The sequence below is a fragment of the Peromyscus maniculatus genome, chromosome 1, assembly GCF_049852395.1.
Source record: "Peromyscus maniculatus bairdii isolate BWxNUB_F1_BW_parent chromosome 1, HU_Pman_BW_mat_3.1, whole genome shotgun sequence".
NCBI classification, from domain to species: domain Eukaryota; kingdom Metazoa; phylum Chordata; class Mammalia; order Rodentia; family Cricetidae; genus Peromyscus; species Peromyscus maniculatus.
Genome location: NC_134852.1, coordinates 36,287,954 through 36,309,267, shown reverse-complemented (window position 1 = coordinate 36,309,267; position 21,314 = coordinate 36,287,954). Strand labels below are relative to the sequence as shown.

The 21,314-nt window shown below is 54.2% G+C and overlaps 1 protein-coding gene across 4 annotated transcripts; it reads right to left on the bottom strand.

Annotated features, from left to right (window-relative positions):
• Window positions 1–16,405, bottom strand: Lrfn1 (leucine rich repeat and fibronectin type III domain containing 1). Of its 4 annotated transcripts, none has more exons than XM_076575124.1 (5): window positions 16,331–16,405; window positions 13,855–13,887; window positions 10,662–10,716; window positions 8,440–9,882; window positions 1–1,693 (listed from the first exon to the last, which is right to left on the bottom strand). In XM_076575124.1, exons 4-5 carry the CDS (start codon window positions 9,843–9,845, stop codon window positions 793–795), a joined length of 2,307 nt encoding a protein of 768 aa, XP_076431239.1. In that variant the 5' UTR covers window positions 9,846–9,882; window positions 10,662–10,716; window positions 13,855–13,887; window positions 16,331–16,405; the 3' UTR covers window positions 1–792. The 4 variants fall into 4 exon arrangements, with proteins under 4 accessions (XP_076431239.1, XP_076431252.1, XP_006986348.1 ...); XM_076575137.1 differs by lacking the exon at window positions 16,331–16,405 and adding an exon at window positions 16,039–16,163; XM_006986286.4 differs by lacking the exon at window positions 16,331–16,405 and adding an exon at window positions 14,835–15,505.
• Between the last annotated feature and the right edge of the window lie 4,909 nt (window positions 16,406–21,314).

The following is a 21,314-nucleotide window of genomic DNA, read 5'->3' as shown; positions in this document are numbered from 1 at the left end:
GACACAGAAAAAAGTTTAATTCTGCTGCGGCGGAGGGTCCCGGCTCCGATAGAGGGATTTGGTTTTTGGATTTTGTCTGTGTGGGGATTCATTGTGGGGACAGGAAGGCAGAGGGAAGAAGAGTCTGGTCCTTCAGTGGGACCTGCCCGGGAGATGCTGAGGAGAGGGAATCAGGAGACAAGGACACAGAACAAAAAATAAATAAATAAATAAACTAAAAAAATCAAGGGCGGTCAGAGGGAGAAGAGACGACCACGGGACAGAGAAAAGGGAGACAAGTGGGGAAAGACTTAAGACGGACGACAGTGGGCAGGAAAGACGTGGACACAGAGAGGAGAAAGGAGGAGCCCCTCCCTCCAAACCAGACCAGGTGGGACCAGGGAGGGGACTGGGGCTGGGGGGGCTGGAGGCTTTGGAGGCCGCCGCGGGGCAGAATGAGATCTAGTCCAGCCAGATACAAGGAATGGGCCCCTCGCCCCGGCCCCAGGGTCCCGGGTGGGGGAGGGGACTCGTGTCTCAGTGCTGCAGTGTGGGGGGGCCCCGCCCCTCCCCGCGCTTCGCTGTGTAAGGCACCGGCTCCGGCGAGGTCCGCGAGCGCGCGGGGGGCGGGGCGGAGGGGTGGAGTCGGAGAGGCCGGCGGCCCGCCTCCAATCCCGGACGCGAGTGGGCTCGGCCCGACTGCGGCTGGCCCCGCCCCTCGCGCATCCCTTCTCTCCAGCCTTCCCCGCATCCGGCCGGGCTGGGCAACTAAGTGCGGCCCCACAGGCGTCCCGGTGCCCGTGCGCCGGGCGCTCACACGGTACTCTCCAGCATCCATTCGGTGCTGGTGAAGGCCAGGCGTGCCCGGGCGGAGCCCAGCCCCAGGTCTCCGTCTTCCCCGGCCGCGCCCCCTCCGGCCCCGTCCAGGTGTGGCGTGGACCGGTGGCGCTTTGTCCGCCGGGCGCGGCGCGGGTAACTGTGACTCTGGAACAGCGCTCCGTAGTCCCCGTCAAAGGAATAGCGTTGTTGTGGCCTCGGCCGGGCCGGGGCTCCCCCCGGAACAAGAGCTAGCGTTGGGGGCGCTGAAGTTGGAGGCCCCAAGGCCCCCGAGCGGCTCCTTCGAGGACCCGTCACGGCCCTAGGTTCCTCCCCAGAAGTTTCCTCGGAGGGCAGCAAGCATAGCGAGGTGGCCGAGCCACCCAGAGAGCGTCCAAGCACCACCTCTAGCTCAGTGGAAGTCGCCTCGGCCTCGGTCGCCTTTGCCTCGATGGCTGCAGGGACCGCCACCTCCCGCAGCGCCTCGTAGCGGTCTGGAGCTGGTGGGGCGGAGGCCTGCTGTGCGCCTGAGCCGCCGCCGTTGGTCTGAGAGCACACGTGGCTGACCCGAGGGGGCGACCTGGACGTGCCTTTGATGCGACGGCTGTCCCCATCGCCGTACACCTTGTAACGAATCATGAGCAGAACGATGAAAACGAGGACCGAGGCTACGATGACGCCCCCGATGGCGATGATCATGGTGCCGCCCAAGAAGTGGGCCCTCAGTGGGCGGCATGGTGCGGGATCTCCCGCCGTGGTGAATTGCACACAGCCCACCACTCTGGTAGCTGGCAGAGCGGTGGCCCCGTCGTCGTAGACTGCCAGCACACACAAGTCATAGGCGCGGCCAGCCGCCAGATCATTCACCAGGAAGGTCTGGCTGGTAGAAGGGATCATCCTGTGGAAAGGGGTGGGATCAGGACGGAGTTAGCCCCACTCTTAACCACACCCTTTCACTTCATTCCCCAACTATGGGAAACCATGCTACTAGTGTCTCACAGGCTACCTAGACTACAGCCGCCGTTCAAGGCGCTCCTCCTTCAATGTATTACCAGCCTTTCTGGATCGGGGCTCAAGACCACGCCCCTCATCTACATGCCCCGCCTTTAGACCCACCTACCGTGAGCATCACCTACTGGGACTATCTCATTCATACCTTGGACAATTGTCATCTGCCATTTAAGGAGATCAATGTTATGGCCACTCCCCCTAGTCTACATGTCTTTCCTTTATTCAGATGGATACTGAAGTCAACAATTGTTTTATCCCTGCGAGGGCAATGGCTGGACTTCCAGTCCCTGGTTTCCATGCCGCCTCCACCTCCTGAACGCTGGGATTTCAGGCTTACAGACATGCACCCACCGCGTCCTATTGGTTTGTTTGGTTTTGCTTTTGTGGCAGTAGGGATCAAACCCAGGTCTTCCTTCAAGCATCCACCAGTTGAGCCACATTCCCAGCCATAATTCCACTTTGATACACATTCTTGCCTTTGGGGGAGTAGGCATGCTGCAGGACATGCCCCACATTTGGGTAAAATCGCTAGCTTCTGGTTCAGTTTCCCAAGCACCTCAGCTACACATTCCCACTCACTCCCCTTCTAACTGCACTCTGGCTTAGAAGCCATGTCCCTTCGAGGCACCTCGGGACAGCTCCTCTAGAGACAACCAGCTGTTCCATGTGTGCAGATCACTGTACCACCAGAATTCCAGAAATCACTTCACTGACCCATACTCCCCAAACCTCATCTACAATCGGCTAAAATGTAGATAAGCATGGGTTTCGTTTGCTATAGACCATTCTCCTCAAATGAGGTACACAGTACAGCAAAGTCCTTCTGTTAAACACCGGGGAGCCACAACTCTGGGACCGGTCCTCTTCTCTGCCCTCTGTGACCATACACAAGTTTCTTAACTTCTCTGTGCGTCATTTCCCTCTAATGGGGACAGTAGGAATCCCCACATCCTAGAGACAGCCTAAGGAATGAATGAGTTAACATAGCTAAAACCTGAATTATCTAAAGGATCTCACTATGAGCTAATATCCCACCCAGTGTTCCCAGCAGCCCTTGCGGGCTCCCATTCTAAGGCTACTTGCCCTCTTCTACGTCTCTCTCTATTTTTGTCTACGGCAATACCATCCTTAACGGGCCTGACCTCATCTAAATTACATTTATTAATGTGTGTGTGTCTGCGTGTGCGTGCGCGTCTGTGTGTGTGCGCGCACACATGTGCATATGTAAGGAAGAGGTCAGAGGACAACAGGAATCTCCTTTCACCATGTGTGTCCCAGGGACAGAACTCAAGTTGCTAGGCTTGGTAGAAAGTGCCTTGACCCAGGAAGCCACCTCCCAGCAGCAGCCTCTGTATTCCTCTAAGATCCACCTTAGGGACACTCCCTCCCAGACTTTGTTCTCTTGATGAGCATCTCTTGGCACAGTCTGTCTTGGTCACTTCCAGCCTCAGAGAACCCAGAAGTGTGGAGTGCACCCTGACTGGCACACCCAGCACCCAGCCTCACAGACTCTTCTCTCCTGCCGAGGACTTTAGTGGCTCACCTCACCGGGACGAGCACCGCCTCTTCCTCTGCTTGAGACCATGCAGAACAAGTTCCGCCCCTTCTAAAAAGCCCTGCCTCATCCCCACCCACGCTTACCTGTCAGAGCTCCACAGGCCTGCCAGCCCTGGTCCTGAGAGCCCCACCAAGAAAGACCCTGTCACCAGGCACCGCCCTCCACCCCACGACTTCAAGCATAGGTCTCAAAGGGCCCTTTGGTTTTTCATTAGGCTCTGTTTTCCATAGGTCATCCACCTCCGGCTGCCCTGACCCCCTTCTTGAATGAACTTTCCCTTTTCCTCTGCTAGAGCCTTGGATTCCCTTGTTCTTCTCCCCAAATAACCAGTTGCTAGGGGATCCCCCTCTTTTCAAGGACAGTCACTGGCTCCTTAAGAAAGCCTGAGCCCATGAGTCTCTCATTGGCTGCCAGGCCAGAGCAAGCAGCTGAGCAGGCTTCTCACTGGATGGCACCTCAGCCCATGGCTGCAGAGAGGAAGTTAACCCCTGCAGTGCTGTCCTATGTACAAGCCTCAGCAATGGAGGATGCAGGATAGAACCGGGCCCTCTGGAGGAGAGAGTCCTGGGAACTTGCCCAGCTGGGGGCCATCAAGATCTGCTTACATGCTGGGTCTGGAACTTTCCCCCACCCAGACAGGAGCAGTGAAGAGAGATGAGGGAAAAAAAAAAAAATCACACAATCTGAATGACTGACAGAAATACATCATCCATCTCCCCTCCATCCCTGCCTGGCAAACACTAGGTATTCAATAAGTGTGCGTTCAAGCATATGAAAAAAAGCTCTGCTGCTCTCTGCGCCTAAGAGCAAATGGTCTCCCCCACAGAGCCTCAAGTTCTGTGTCTTAAAAGAAAAAACAGGCTCAGTGGTAGAGCACCCGCCTAGAATTCCCCAGTGAGGGGCTAGGGTGTGGCTCAGTGGTAGAGCACCCGCCTAGAATTCCCTAGTGAGGGGCTGGGGGTGTGACTCAGTGGTAGAGCCCCTGCCTAGAATCCCCCAGTGAGGGGCTGGGGGTGTGACTCAGTGGTAGAGCCCCTGCCTAGAATCCCCCAGTGAGGGGCTGGGGTATGGCTCAGTGGTAGAGCCCTTGCCTAGACTCCCCCAGTGAGGGGCTGAGGTGTGGCTCAGTGGTAGAGCCCCTGCCTAGAATCCCCCAGTGAGGGGCCGGGGTGTGGCTCAGTGGTAGAGCCCATGCCTAGAATCCCCCAGTGAGGGGCTGGGGGTGTGGCTCAATGGTAGAGCACCTGCCTAGAGTCCCTCAGTGAGGGGCTGGGGGTGTGGCTCAGTGGTAGAGCACCATCCTAGAATCCCCCAGTGAAGGGCTAGGAGCATTATAGAGTGAGTACCTAGCATGCATGAGTACCTCAGTTCAGTCAACAGTACCACAAAGAAATGAATGGATAAAAATAAAATAAAGGAGTTGGGCAGCGGTGGCGCACACCTTTAATCCCAGCACTTGGGAGGCAGAGGCAGGCGGATCTCTGTGAGTTCAAGGCCAGCCTGGACTATAGAGTGAGTTCCGAGACAGGCTCCAAAACTACACAGAGAAACCCTGTCTCGAAAAAACTAACTAACTAACTAACTAACTAAATAAATAAATAAATAAATAAATAAATAAATAAATAAAATAAAAGCTGGCAAGATGGCTCAGTGGGTAAGGGAGCTTGCCACCTAACAACCAGAGTTCCATCCCAAGATTCCCATGGTGGAAAGAGAGAACTGATTCCTACAAGATGTCCTCTGACAGGTACAAGCACACCATGGCACTAATGCTCCCCACCACACACACAAATAAATGTAACTTAAAAATCTTAAGTGACACACACGAGAAAAAGTCATTTTAAAGTTTTTAAATGAAGCAAATGGGAGTGTGGTAACTGCTCCATAGGGAAGCTGGAAGCAGAATACAGCCGCAGCTTTGGACATAGTTTATGAAGGCTTCTGTTTGGAGCCTTGGTTTGCTGACTGCTGGTAAGAATGGGCTAGTCTAATCTAGGGAGAGCCTCTGAGAAAGCCAACACTGCCCTCAGTGTTGGACAGTCAGAAGCAAAATGAGGAAACGTGTACCTGGGGTAGTCCCAGAAATCTCAGAAGATCCAGAGTTCCGTGCCAGCCTGGGACTACATAGTCAAGGGGTAGCCTAGGCTACAAGGGCAAGAGCCTGTCTCAGAAACAAAGGAAAAGCAGAGCCACGGGGAAAGCGAGGCCCCGGGCAAGCAGAGACACAGGTCAAGAGACAGGCTTTTTTGTGAAGGGCTGAGCACACTCAAGTTGTTGGGGCGACCACAGATGGGGAGTGGTTCTAGACCCTCTGATAGCCCACAAGAATGAGGCTCAGGGCTGGGCGTTCAGCAGCCACTCTACACTGCACAAGGAAGGCAAACGAGGTGTGTCTATGTAGCCAACCGCCATTTTCAATGCCCACTGTGTGTCATCCCTGGTGTGTGCCAGGGTCTGGGCCGAGAGCCCCACTGACAAAGTATCAGGATACAGGGCTCAGGCATCGATTCACAGTGGGCTCCTCCCCACTGGACTCCTCGGGTCCCAGGCGCCAATGGTCACACTGGAAGCAGCTAAGCTGCCTTTTTTATTGTTTTGTCTGTTGAGACAAGATCTCACTATGTAGCTCAGACTGACCTCAAAGCCACTACGTACCACAGACTGACCTTGAACTGAAGATCCTCTTGCTTCAGCCCGTCAAGTGCTTGGATCACAGACATGTGCCACAATATCTGCCTCAGAGCTGTCCTTTGTGTTCAGGAAACACACAAATTGAATACCTACTGTTTCCCAGGTAAGGATGGAAGCGAGGTAGGTAATTATTTCTTTATAAATTCTCATTTCAGGGCTGGGCAGTGGTAGCGCCCACCTATAATCCCAGCACTCGGGAGGCAGAGGCAGGCGGATCTCTGCGAGTTTGTGGCCAGCCTGGGCTACAGAGTGAGTTCCAGGATAGCCAGGGCTATACAGAGAAGCCCTGTCTCAAATAATAATAAATAAACAAATTTCTGTTCATTTCCATCTTATCCTTCTCTTTTCTTCTCTATGACCCACAGCCACACCCAAGTCAGGGCCCTGTACAGTGTAGTATAAGTGCCTAATGATGGACAGAGAGAGAGAAAGTACAGACAGATGGGAGAGGAAAAGACAATAGATTGATAGCTATCTCCCTGCAGGCCTGTTCACCCTAAGACCATGGTGTAAATAACTCATAGCTACTGATTAGTTTTTTTGTCAACTTGACACAAGCTAGGGTCATCCGGGAACCTCAACTGAGAAAATGCTTCTTCCATCAGACTGGCCCATAGGGAAGTCTGTGGGGGGCATTTTCTAGATTAATGATTGACATGGGATGGAAGGGCCCAGCTCAATGTGGGTGGTACCACCCATGGGCAGGTCCTCCTGCGTTGTATAAGAAAGTAGACAGAACAGCCATGGGAGCAAGCCAGTGAGCAGCACTCCTCCATGGCCTCCGCCTCCAGGTTCCCGCCCTGATTTCCCTCAGTGATGGACTGTGTGCATGACCTGCGAGTTGTAAGATGAAAAATAAACCCTACCCTCCCCAAGTTGCTTTTGGTCAGAATGGTTTTTTGTTTGTTTGTTTTGTTTTTGTTTTTGATGGTCATAATGTTTTTTATTTTGTTTTGTTGTTGTTGCTTTGGGACAAGGTTTCTCTATGTAACCCTGGCTGCCCTGGAACTTACTCCATAGACTAAGCTGGTTTCAAACTCAGGGATTCACCTGCCTCTCAAGTGCTGGGATAAAAGGCATTCGCCACCACTGAATGGCTTGGTCACAGCAATAGAAACCAAACTGGTTCGTTACATTTGTTTCTATTTTTCTCATGCTTTTTGCTTTCCGTTTCTATAATATATCCAATTGGAATAGTAGTATTGACATAAATAGAAATGTAACTATAAAAACATGTGTTTTATGTGCCACAATGTTTAACTGATAGAATTCATGATCAGAAGCCTCTGGAGAGCAAGTGATGTTAACCATGAACCCTGTGAGATATTTGTTGTTTGGCAGCAATGGGAATGGAACTTAGTGCTTCCCCAGCTTAGCAAGTACTCTACCACTGAGCCACACCCAGCCCCTCACTGGGGGATTCTAGGCAGGGGCTCTACCACTGAGCCACACCCAGCCCCTCACTGGGGGATTCTAGGCAGGGTCTCTACCACTGAGCCACACCCCAGCCCCTCACTGGGGGATTCTAGGCAGGGGCTCTACCACTGAGCCACACCCCAGCCCTCACTGGGGGATTCTAGGCAGGGGCTCTACCACTGAGCCACGCCCCCAGCCCCTCACTGGGGGATTCTAGGCAGGGGCTCTACCACTGAGCCACGCCCCCAGCCCCTCACTGGGGGATTCTAGGCAGGTGCTCTACCACTGAGCCACACCCCAGCCCCTCACTGGGGGATTCTAGGCAGGGGCTCTACCACTGAGTCACACCCCAGCCCCTCACTGGGGGATTCTAGGCAGGGGCTCTACCACTGAGTCACACCCCAGCCCCTCACTGGGGGGTTCTAGGCAGGGGCTCCACCACTGAGTCACACCCCAGCCCCTCACTGGGTGATTATAGGCAGGTGCTCTACCACTGAGCCACACCCCAGCCCCTCACTGGGGGATTCTAGGCAGGGGCTCTACCACTGACCACACCCCAGCCCCTCACTGGGGGCCTCTAGGCAGGGGCTCTAACTCACTATAACTGAGCTCCATCTCCAACCCTCTTTTTTCTACTTTTTAAATTTTGAGACAGTGCCTCCAAGTTGTCCAGGCCGGCCTTTTCCTTGCAATCCTCCTGCCTCAGCTTCTGAAAGGATCACCAGCCTGAAGCACCCGGCCCTACTCACTTTTATAACCCCATTACCCAGCCCTTCACTGGCTCATGTTGTGTTCCACAAATATCTCCTAAGCTCGAGAAACACAAAAACCGCACAGCAGAAAAAAAGGAAGCAACTCCAGGCCTATCCATCTAAGCAAGGTCAAGGGGATGGATGAGCAGACGGACAGACGGAGGAAAGGATGCTAGAGTTGGAGAGGAGGTCCTGGGGCTGCAGCTCCACACTCACCTGTAGACTAGAGAGTCATCCGCAGAGCTGTTGTATTGCACTTGGTACATGCGGATGCCAGGCACTGGCCTCTGAGCCGGCCAGCGGATGAGCACAGAGCTGGACGTGAGTTCAGCAGCCACAAGCCGTCGTTCAGTGGCTGAGTCGTTGGCACCAGGTCTGCCTGGTGTGGCGATATCAGAAGAACCAGGCTCAGTGAGAGGTGGCGGGGCAGCAGGCGGGGGCGCCATCAGTGGCAGAGGTACCACACATACCTCCACCGGGGCAGTGGCTTCCCCGGCAGCATTGGAGGCTATGCACGTGAAGGTACCGCTGTCCCTCAAGGTGGTGATGGTCACATCTAGCGTTCCATCCCCACGGACCCGGGTCCGGCTGGAGTTCCCCAGCAGTCGCCCATCAGGGGCCACCCAATGCACCACGGGCTCAGGGTCACCCACCGCCCGGCAGCGCAGACTGACAGCCTGGCCCTCCACCACCAGGGCCTTGCCTCCTGCCTGCCTCGTGATGAGCGGTGGCTCACATAGAAATTCCTCCTCGGGGATGGACCAGAAGTAGCGGTCAGTGAGATGCTCGGGCGTGGCGCATGTCTCCAAGTCATCCTCTCTGGTCAGGCGCCGCAGCCAGAGCAGTTCACAGTTGCAGTGCAGCGGGTTGCCACCGAAGCTCACGGTCAGTGGGGTGGGTGGCTTGGGCCCACCGCCCTGGGACCTCAGGAAGAGCCCATCGGGGGGCAGTTTGTGCAGACGGTTAGAGGTCATGTCCAAGCGCACGAGTTTGTGCAGCTGCACAAAGGTGCCCTCCGCAATATGATCGATGAGATTGTGGTCCAGCGTGAGGGTGTTCAAGTTCACCATCTGGCCCACCGCCTCCCACGGCAGTGCCTCCAGGTTGTTGTAGGACAGATCCAGGTCCTCCACGGTGGACAGGAAGGCGTCGAAAGCTGCGGACTCCACCTTACGGATCTGATTGTTGCCGAGGATCAAGTGGCGGAGGTTACCCAAGCCCCGGAGCTGGTCCCCGCGCACCTCTGCGAGGCGGTTACTGTCGAGGTGCAGGGCCCGGAGAGCACGGAGGTCAGCAAAGGCACCGGCTGCCACCTGACCAATAGTGTTGCGGGACAGGGTGAGGTGGACCAGGCTGGTCATGTTGGCGAAGTCTCGACGACGCACAGCCGCAATGAAGTTGTCGGTGAGCCGCAGCTCTACCACGCGCCTGTCGATGGCGGGCGGCACAAAGAGCAAGCCGGTCTTGGCACACAGCATGGTCAGTGTAGGTGCCACGTTCTGGCAGATGCAGCGACCGGGGCAGGGCTGGCCGCGAGATGCCCCTGCCCAGAGCAGCAGCAGAAAGGGGAGAGCAGCAGGTGGTGGCGAGAGAAGCCCAGAGGAGAAGGAGCCTGGAGCCATGGTGCAGAGGGGAGGCGGGAGAAGCAGGAGGTGAGACCTGGAGGGGAAAACGATAGTCAGGCAGGATACCTGGACCTGGCTTGGTCACCACCCTTAAAACCCTGGCGTGTGCTGGTGAACATCAAACTGTATCCTTTAACTCCCAGTGAATGAGTTCTGGACAACAGACTTGAAAACGGCTGGTAAAATGGCCAACCTTTTCTTTCTCTTTCTTTTGTTTTCTTTCTTTCTTTCTTTCTTTCTTTCTTTCTTTCTTTCTTTCTTTCTTTCTTTCTTTCTTTCTTTCTTTCTTTCTTTCTTTCTTCTCTCTCTCTCTCTCTCTCTCTCTCTCTCTCTCTCTCTCTCTCTCTCTTTCTCTAGACAGGGTCTTACTATGTAGCCTCAGCTGGTCTGAACTCACTTTGTAGGTCAGGCTGGCCTCAAACTCACACAGATCAGCCTGCCTCGGCCTCTCAAGAGTTAGGATTAAAGGTGTGGGCCACCACCTGGCCTTTCTTTTTCCTAGACAAAGTATCACTGTATCCCAGGTTGGCTTTGAATTCATGATCCTCCTGTGTCTGCCTTCTAAGTGCTAGGATTACAGATCTGGACCAAAACACCCAGATCTGATTACAAAATTTCCCATAGTAATTGACAAATCACCTTTGTGTTCCTCCGAAGTCTTCTTTCCTCCCACCTCTGTCAGGGTTCTAGGGGCTCCCCAACTGCCCATGACCTCCCAGCCCACCAGATATCCTGAAATCACTGTTGGCTGAGATTCAGGAACAAGGAGGTCAAACACACATTCTTAGTTCGAATTCCAGCTGTGACACTTACTAGCTGTGTGGCCTCGGGCACGTGTCTGAACCTCTCTGAATCTCGGTTTCTTCATCTGTAAAACGGAGAGAAGGAACAGGCTTTATTTTGGTGAAGATTATGCACACTCATGAGCACCGCTGTTAGAACAGCACCTGGCATGTACAATTTAACACATACTAAAAATTATTGCTGCAACATCACTGGGCGCCTAATGCATAACAAGCACAGAACTGTGGGTGCTTTCATTTTAAATATTATTACTATTGTGTATGTGTGGCAGGGTCAGGGGACAACTTTCTGGAACTGGTTCCTTCATCCCACCTTCATGTGGCTTCCGGGAATCGAACTTAGGTTGCTAGAATTGTACAGCAAGCTCCTTCACCAGGTGAGCCATCTTGCTGGTCTAGAAGTGCTTTAAAATCAACCACATTTGAGTACTAATTCCAGTTCTCTCGTTTACTAACTCTAGAAGACCACAGTAATGATTCCCATACCTAAGCCATAATTTCTTTATTTTTCTCCCTTTTAAAAATTTTTGTTGTTATTTTTCACTTGTTTGTGACATGGTGGTATTATTATGTCGCCCAGGCTGGTTTAAGTCACAAATCTCCCCAATAGCAAGTTTTGTTGTTGTTATTGAGACAAGGTCTCACTGAGTAGACCAGGCTGGCCTTGAATTCAGGGATCCACCTGCCTCTGCCTCCCAAGTCCTGGGATTAAGGGTGTGTCCACCACATCTATCTTGTTCTTGAAGACAGGATAGTATGTAGTGCACACTGTTCTAGAACCTGCTCTACAGTTGAGGCTAGCCTTGAAATCTTGGTCCTCCTCCTTCAGCCTTCCAAGCACTGGGATCACAGGTGCGTGCTACCACACCCGGACAGGCCAACATTTCTTGACTTTGTATGCTAAGACAATAATCTTCACACTGAGTTTATGCATGGGAACCACTGAGTACGCTGCCTAACACACAGTAAGCACTCAATGAATGCTAAGTCCTCCACCTAAGTTGGTGGAAAACAAACAAAAAAGGCAAAAACAAACAAATAAACAAAACCCCAAAATGGAAAAGGTGGGAAGAGTTGAAAAAAAAGCATCAGAGTTTCCCATCCCAGTCTGGGGAAGTCCTCCTCTGAGTATGGTTTCTTTCTAGGTTCAGCTGCGCTCCTGAGCGGGGTGACCGGTACCAACAGTAGGTACACAGGAGGCCCATACATGCCTACAGGCGCATGCGCGAGCACACACACACACACACACACACACACACACACACACACACACACACACACTGCCTCTGCTCCAGGCAAAACCTCCCGGCGGGGATTCCCCCTCCAGCAGCTGCAACCCACGACCTGTCAGCTCCCATCACAACACAGGGTGGGCGGCAGAGGGGGGTAAAGAGGAAAGGATGGGAAGGGGGCGTCCTTGAAGCTGTTTCACCCCTCCCTGCCCTTGCCCTAGCCCCTGCTGACCAACCTCCAAGGAATCTATGTGGGGTGGTGGCCATATGTGACCTTGATCTTCCTGCCCAGGGGTAGAAGATTGGGACCAACAAAGCTGGAGAAAGGCTGAGAGAGAACCAGAAGGAAGCAAGTCGGGGAGAGATGGACTGAAAGACAGCAGGGCAAAAAGAGAAAATAGCTTCCCAAGGCGGTGAAGTAGGTTCTGGTACAGCTCAGCAGAACATGTGCCTGGAATCCCCCAATGAGGGCCCGGGGGGCGGGGCTTGGTAGTAGAGCACCTGCCTAGAATGCAGCCATGAGGGGCTGGGGGCGTGGCTCAGTGGTGGCAGGCAGCTGTAATCCCAGCACTCAAGAGGTTCAAAGATGTGGGCCAGCCTGGGTTACATATGAAGACCCTGTCTCAAGAAACCGAGAGGAGATGAAAAGTCAGGTAACAGTGGAACAAAGGGGGAAAAAAAACCTGAGTGAAGAAGAAAATGCATCAAACAGACTGAGCCAGAGATGGATAGACGAGGCGGGGGAGAGGAAAGAGTTAGAGAGACGAAACAGAGGAGGAGAGAAACAGGATAGGAGGAGACGGAGATGGGCTGGAGAGAGGCTGAGGCAGGGCTAGGGTAGCACATCTCTGCGCACCCCCATCTCCATTCTGCCTTCCTCTCCCTCCAGTTCTGCACTGACTCGAAGCCCAGGTCTGGAAGGTGGGCCTCTACCAGCAGGAGCCCTGTGGGACACCTGCTTGCTTTGGGTCTCCAGGGCCCAGAACCTATTCCATGAAACAAGCATGGGGTTTCCCCTGGCACAGCTGCAGCACACTCATAGGAAAGACAGTGGCAACGAGAACAGCTGCCGGTCACCCAAAGGCACCGTGGCACCTCGGGTTAGAATCCCATCCCTCTGCGAGGGTTCGCACCCCAAGTCCCAGCTGTGTGTTGCTTCAATGAAACAACACCTCCCCCTGTGCCTCCCTGTGCTCATGTGTGACAATGATGACCCCTAGCTACCTCACAGGGCTTTGGGGAGGGCTCAGGAAGAATAATGGTCACATGCTTAGCTTGGCTTCAGACCACATAAATGCTACATCAGTGTTAGATGATACTAACACTCTGTGTGTGTGTGTGTGTGTGTGTGTGTGTGTGTGTGTGTGTGTTGCTGCAGATGGAACCCAGGGCCTTGCTCATGCTAAGCAAATGTGCTGTGGCTAAGCCACACCCCCTGCTCCTTCACTAATGGATTCTAGGCAGGTGCTCTACAAGTGAGCTACTGGCCCTCCTTCTTTTCTTCTCCTCCTCCTCCTTTTTCTGAAACTGGGTCTCACTGTGTAGCCCAGGCTGGCACCAAACTCATAATTCTCCTGCCTCAGCCCACTGACTGCTTGGATGACAGGCCTGAATCACCATCGTGCAGGGGTTATTCCATACCTAGAAACACTTGTGGATCCTTACTGATAAAATGGGACCCCACTTTCGTGACCACCTTACCTATCTTGAGAGACATCATATCTTGACATACGGGGCCCCTCTGAGCCTCCTGACCACCATGAAATGAACCCTTACCCAGCTACAATGCTCACAGGCTTATCTCTACTCTTCAGTGGGAATGGGCACCTGCCTCCCTGGACACCGTGGTCTTCTGCACCCGGGTACACTGGTAGAGCTCTGGCCTGGGCAGACAGTGTGCTATCACCCCAGTCTCTTCCCAGCCCAAGGCACACCCCACATCCCTCATCCAGTGCATGGCACTATACTCACCTCTCTTCAAGGAGTCAGGGCCTGGGCCGGTACCTGCAAAAGAACAAAACCACGGTTGGCCTCTTCCAGCTTCTTTCTAGGCATCAAGGCCTACCTTGGAAACCACCTGAGCCGAGGGAATCCCTAGAGTGATCACTTTCTCAGGCTCCCTGCTACAGGATCTTCAGACTGGGCCTCAGGACTGTTCACCCTCCAAACCCCAGGAGTCCGGGATGTGAGCTTTGCCCTCTGGTGTCTCAGGAGCGCTGACCCTTACCCCCTCCCTGACCTGTATCAGTTTCCTCGAGCATGGAATCTACCCTCCCCTCTTAGCAGCCCTAGATTTCTAAATTCCCAGGCTTTTCTTTTTGAGACCCAAGAGCCTGGACCAGACATTTTATCCTTTAGAACTCAAGAGTTCTCAAATGGGCTCCCCAACTTCAAAGACATGAGTGGCATCCAGAGCGCAGAAGCACCAGGGGTTCCTATCATGCCATCGCATCTCAATCCACATTAACATTGGTGAGCCCATGCCAATCCATGAGTCTCAATCCAACTCTACAGGGTACACCACCCCAGGCTGGGTGCTCCCTGCCCTGCAGGGTACTGAGCCCAGGACATAGTCACATCTGTGTTCCAGGACACAGACATTGGCATGCTCCATACAGCTCACACTTGCTAGACCCAGAAACAGTCACTCCTGTGCCCGAGGCACAGGTGCGTGTATCTTGTATCTACATGTATCTACATGCCTAAACATACAGAACCTGGTCCCCAGAGACTAAAGTAGAAAAGGACTTCCAAGAGAGACACGCACCCCTCAAGGCTGACATACCTGCACACACACACACACACACACACACACACACACACAGGTTCTCCTTTGCACATTCACAGATGCACAGATACAGAGAGACCTGTGTGCCCCTTATCAGACAACCAGACACTTGCATCTATATAACCCTTGTCAATACACAGTGGCTCACACACACAAGACTCACCTGCACAATGAGAGATACATAGGTGCACACTCTTTCACACCCAAACACATTCATGCAACTTCACATATTCCCACCAACAGACACATGCAGGTTCAGCAGCACACACTCCACACGTGCACACAGAACCCTTAGCACGAACACACACTGACAAAGCTGGGAGCCGGGAGCAAGCACACAGGCACTTCGTAGGCACTCTGAGAGGCTCACGCATCACAGACACACTCACGCTACAGTCCCAGGAGGAATAGCACACTTGTAAATGCACACAAAACACCAAAGCACCGAGCACAGTCGACAGAGCGACCAGCTTCACACTCACTGTCACTGATACCCGTTCCTCAGGGCCCGGCACTCTGCCCCACCTACTTCCCAGGCCAAACACATCTAACACCCTCCCAGTCCTTTTACACCCCGCCCCAAAAAGAACCAAGTACAAGCCAGGGTCAAAGGTCATAGTTCAGCAGGTGGGACCTCGTAGGGATGGGAAGGGGCTGAGTCCCAAAGCCGGGTTCCCAAAAGATTCTGCCATCAGCAACCCCCAGAGTCTCCCCAGCCTTGCTATCAAGACACAGGCAACTGAGGCCCTATCTGCAGATACCCGGCAGGTGGGGGAGTTAGGGTGGCGTGGAGTGGGAAGGGCCAGGTCTTCATCCCCACCCTCCACTCTCCAACCTCACCCCCCACCCCAGGGCCCATCTGTCCATCCCTCGGCCTCTCATCCCTCCATCTGTCCACCTCCCGGCCTCCCATCCCCCCTCCCCAACCAGCCACGGAGAAGAGAAGGAAGACATGGCCGTCTCCCCCAAGGATCACTGAGGGACCCCCCCCCCAGCTGACATGGACCGAGGGAGCAGCCAAGCAACCCCCCCCCATCCATACAGAGGCCTGGCCCCACTATGCGCTGAGCCTCAGCCCCCACCCCAGCAGAGTACCTGACACAGACACACACACACACAGACACACACACACACACACGCCCTCGGAGACATCCAACCCGCATACAACACACACACACACACACACACACACACACACACACACACACACACACACACACGGATACCCGAGTGAACACACCCGGCTCCGCAGCCCTTCCGATGGATGTCCAACCCCGCCGGACACAGACCCCCAACACAGCCAGCCGCACGCGCGCACAGGCCCACTGGGAGCCCCGCACACCTGGGCGCGCAGCCCCCGCACACACCTGCACACAGCCCCTCGGACGGGCGCGCCACAGCCCCCCAGATCCGGCGCCCCGGAGTGTGTGGGACACACGCGCGCACACACGCACACATGCACACATGCACACGCACGGCTGACCGCGGCCCCGCACACGCCCGGATGGCCACACCGGCGGGGCGCCGGGCACACACAGGGCCGCGGGCGGGCGCACGCCGGGCCCCGCCGCAGCGCCGCGGACACACGGGCACGCTCGTCCCCGCGCCCCCGCCCGCCGCTTCCAAAGAGCCCCAGGGACCGCCGCGGGCCGCGCTCACCCAGCCCGGGGGAGGGGGCCCGGGGCCCGGCCCCGCCGCCGCCGCCGCCGCCTCGCGCCGCGCCATGGTGGGGGGAGGGCTGGGGGAGGGGGCGCGGTGCCGCGGGGCCGCCTCCCGCCCGCCTCCCGCCTCCCGCCCGCCCTCCCGCGCGCCGCCGCGCTCCGCCCTCCGCGTCGCCGCCGCAAGGGGGGAGGGGGCGCCGGCCCTAGGTGGGGCGGCCACACGCACGCCCAGGTCGCTGCAGACCCCCTCTCCACTGCGGAGCGCCGGGGTCCAGCCTGGGCCCCGGCCCCACCCGTCCCTCCAGACCACGCCCCATCGGCTACTTGGACACCCCCCCCCCAACACACACACACACCAGCTCTCTCCATCACATCCTCAGAGGACAGGTCTTACCTCCTTTGAAACCCCAAAGCATGGTGGTGAGCCACCTGGGACCAGGGACTGTGCTCTCTGTTTCGTGACTTCAGATGGGGGTGGGGGTGGGCACACCCTGTCAGGAAACCTAGACCATACACCTCTAATTCCAGAGGGACCTCAGATCATATCACAGCATCCCAGGGGATCCAGACCTCACCCTACACCCAGTCATCCTAAATCATACCCACCACTCGGACCACACCCCAGAATCCATGGAGGACTCCGACTATTTGTCAGTGTCCAGAAAGAGCCACCATAGCTTTGATCCTTTGGGGAACCCTGGGGAAGCAGACCATGTTTCACAGCCATCCAGAGCAATGGGTCCAACCCCAACCATGCCTGCCCTTCCTCCATCAAGGCCTTCATTTCCCGCCCACAGGAGGAACTGCAGATCATGGCTCACGTCTAACACCAAACATCTCTTCTGCCCATCGAAGACCCTTTAATGCTTCTCATTTCCCCAACTATACCTCAGGTCATCGTCCAGCACCCTTGGGAACCTTGGAACTTTCTATTCCTTTCAGGGCACCCCTTGGTTTACCTTTCCCCATTTGCCACAGATTCTCTCCCTCCCCCCACCCCCCCCAGCAATCAGTCCTTCTGCCTTGAGCTCCTGTAGCCTCTGTGACTCCCGTGGATCCCAGAATACCTTGCTTCTTCCTTATTTGGACCCTTAGTGTCTGACTCCCACCCCAGAGCTGGCCTGCCCGTCCTTTCCTCAGAGCCCACTGGGTACCTCAGGCCATGTTGCATCTCTTTCTGAGATACACACAGGAACCCCAAACTCAGCAAAGCCTTCCTCAAGGTCTTATTGCAGCCTGTGTCTCAAACACTTCCCACTAGGGACCCCGCCATGTGGAAATCCTCCCTAGGCACACCCCCAGAGCCAACTCACCACTGCAGATCTCCTCTTTGGTGAAGGATGGACCAACTCAAAATGATCCTAATGACTAGATGATCCTAATCTCCCCTCTCTAGTCTCCAGCTGTCCACACCCTCCAGACACCATCCCCACCCCACCTTCTAGCTAGAGCAAGGGGGTACAGGGTTGAGACCGAAGCAGAAAGGGGGACTAGGGAGATCACTCAGTCTGTGAAGCCTTTGGGGTGCTGTGCAGGGGGATGATGGCTACCTTCTGGAACCCAAACTCTGTGGAGGCTGAGAGAGGCAGATCCCTGGAGGATTTCTGGGCCACCCAGGGTAGCCTAACCTGCCAGCCCTAGGTCCCAGTGAGAGAATCTGTCTCACAAACACAGTAAACGTGGGCTGGAGAGATGGCTCATCTGTTAAAAACACTGGCTTCGGGCTGGAGAGATGGCTCAGGGGTTAAGAGCGCAGACTCTTCTTCCAGAGGATCTGAGTTCAATTCCCAGCACCCACATGGTGGCTCACACCTGTCTATAACTCCAGTTTCAGGGGATCCCCACACCCATGGCAAAAACACAAATGCACATAAAAATAAAATAAAATATATTTAAAAAACAAAACAAAACACTGGCTTCTTTTTTTTCCAGAGAGAATTCCCAGCACCTACATGGCAGCTCATGGTCTCTGTAACTCCAGCTCCCAGGGATCCCGCACCCTCTTTTGACCTCCGCAGGCACCAAATGTGCAAGTAGCGTGCAGACATTACACCCATACACAGACAACATTTTTTTTTGTTTGTGCTGGAATTAAAGATGTGCACCACTGCCATGCATATAATTTAAAATTTTTTAAAAAAGTGGACCACTCCTGAGAAAGAACACCTGAGGTTGACCTCTGGCTTGCACACACACACACACACACACACACACACACACACACACCACAATAAGGAAGTAGGAGAATAATGGCATCAAGTGTGAACATAGATGTAGCAACACTGTAGGTAGCAATGGTTTGGGGACCTTCAGGTAAGGAAGTGCTCCCATGACTATGCCCATTTTACAGATGAGAATCATTGAGGCAGAGAGAGGTTTAATACCTTGCCCAGGGTCACACAGGTAGGTAATAAGTGGCAGCACAGCATAAAAATGAAGGGGAAAGAGGTGAAATCAGACCTGAGCTGGAGGTGACAGGGAAGAGGAGAAAGTAATGGAGACACACAATGGACAAATGAAGAGCCTACGAAGCAGGCAGAGGTAGTGGAACACCAAAAGTACACAGTGCAGTTGTCTAACTGGAGCCCTAGTTCCTGAACAGACCTTCCAATACAACTGATGACCAAGCCCGTAATTCTTCACCTAGGCTCTACCCCAATTCTGGTCCTACCGGCTGCCTCTTAGGTCCCGCCTCAAAGCCTAAAGCCCAGCTCTATATGATGGGCTGGCCCCGAATTTGCCATGTAAACCAAACTGGCCTTAAACTCAGAGAGATCCGCCTGCCTCTGCCTCAGTGCTTGGACTAAAGGCGTGCGCCACCGCGTCCAGCCTGAGACTCTAGATTCTTAGCATGGACTCAGAATATTCATCATAGGCTCCGCCCACAAGTATAAGCCCCACCTCTTCTGCCTAAGCCACACCCTCTGTCTTTGCCTTCCTACCCAAAGAATCCTAACTTTCAGCCTAGGCCCCGGAGTCTTCATTCTGTGCTAAAATCCCTTCTGAGCTTCTCAAACATAAGCCCTGCCCATGTCCAAGAAGAGAAAGAAGTTGCCCTAGGAAAAACTAGAATGCAGATTTAAAACTTTAAAAGCTTAGGCTTGTGAGATGGCTCAGTACCCATCTCTGGCCACGACTGAAGATCTGAGTTCGATCCCTGGAACCCACAAGGTGGAAAGAAAAAGCCAGCTCCTGAAAGTTGTCCTCTGGCTGTCCCGCATGTGCACATGCACACACACACACACACACACACACACATACACACACAAATGCATACAACTTAATAAAATACATCAATAAAACACCCCCATTGTATTGACTTCATTAATCTGTTCTGGACCCTCTGATTGGTCCTTGCTTTCCAAATCTGCTCTTGATTGGGCGAGTCCCATACACGGCCTTTTCAGACTGGATTTATTTACAGTTACGACCTAAAAGCAAGTTAAACTCTGAAGGATAGGGCAGGGAGGAGGGGGAAGGGAAGGATGGCTGCTGAGACTCTTGCCTAAAACAGCAAGGTGCGACCCCTGGACATGGAATAGTCTGTGGCTCCGGCTTCTGTGCCTCAGTTTCTTAGGAATTCAGCCGATGCCTGTGTGGCTGCTACAAATCCTTGCTGTGCCTCTGAGGGTGTGAGCGTGTGACCTTGGACAAGTACCTCTCCAACCCCGGCAAGCCAGGGGTTCCCTGGGCCCTTCAATGCACACCCCCTCTTGTCCCCAGACCTCTCCTTCCCACCATGATCAGAAGTGATGTGGTACCATTGATCCCAGTACCTGGGAGGTAGGATCTCTGAGTTTGAGGCCAGCCTGGTCTACAGAGTGAGTTCAGGACAGCCAGGGCTACACAGAGAAACCCTGTCTCAAAATTCCAAGGGAAAAAAAAAAGCACTGTGGGTGGAGTGTGGTCTCCAGCAGGATCCAAAGCCCCCAGAACATGGATGGATAAAGGCATTTCTGCACAGCCCAGCTTAGAGATATTCTATCCAGAACTTCTCTGTGAAGGGCTTGTCTTGACTGGAGACAAGGGACCGGGACGGTAGGGGCAGGATGACGGGAAGAATCTGAGGGCTGGGAGGGAGAGGCAAGGTGTGAATTCCCTTTCAGGCCCGCCCCTAGGAGCACCAGGGCTGGGGGGAGGGACAGCCCAGGCCCAAGGTCACTCTGTCATTGTTACCATGGCAACGGCCACCTCTCAACAGGGAACCTGAAAGAGGTGGAGGGAGGGAGTTCCAGGGCCCCCGGTGTGAGCACGGAGAAACATGGGAGACAGTGGGGGGAGGACAGGGAAGTATGGGCCATCTCCGTCACGACTGCCAGTCTCAGAGCCCTGTAGACCCTGAGTGCTCAATAAATGTCCTTCAAAGAGAGACAGGGGTCCGAGAGAATCCAGTGCCCAGAGGTGCTGGGACAAAAGACAGAGAAAAGACAAGTGTGGGGAGCCTCCCTTTCCCTGACTCTTCTGGGGTTCCTGAATCATCTTCACCTCCCATAGCCCTGGGTCTCCAGGCTTGAAGACCTCTAAACTATCCATCTCCCAGCATCCTCCTGGTGCCAGATCTTTTGATTTACTTTTTATTTATTTATTTATTTTGCCTTTAACTTCTTCCTACCTGAGGGATCGGCTGAGAAACGTAGCATTTAGTGCCAGAAGATACCTTCTAGCCCCAGGGCGGGAGAAGTGCAGAGAGGGTCCAAACTCTCTTTCTTCTCAGGGGCCTTTTCCCCCTTAAGAGTGACCCCTTCACAGATTCGAACATTCCCCCAAAATTCCTGAAAGGGACCCAGGCCACTCGTTTCCCACTCCATCCCAGGAAGCCCCATAGTCCCCTCCCGTGGTTTCTGAGAAACAGGTGTCCTTTCCTCCTGGGGCCAGCTGGGTTCCAGTAGAAACGTCCGCCCCCTGCTGGCCATAAGTTGGAACCGCGGGGACTTTCGGCCAGCACCTACAAAGAGGTGCAGATACCGCATCAGAACCGAGTT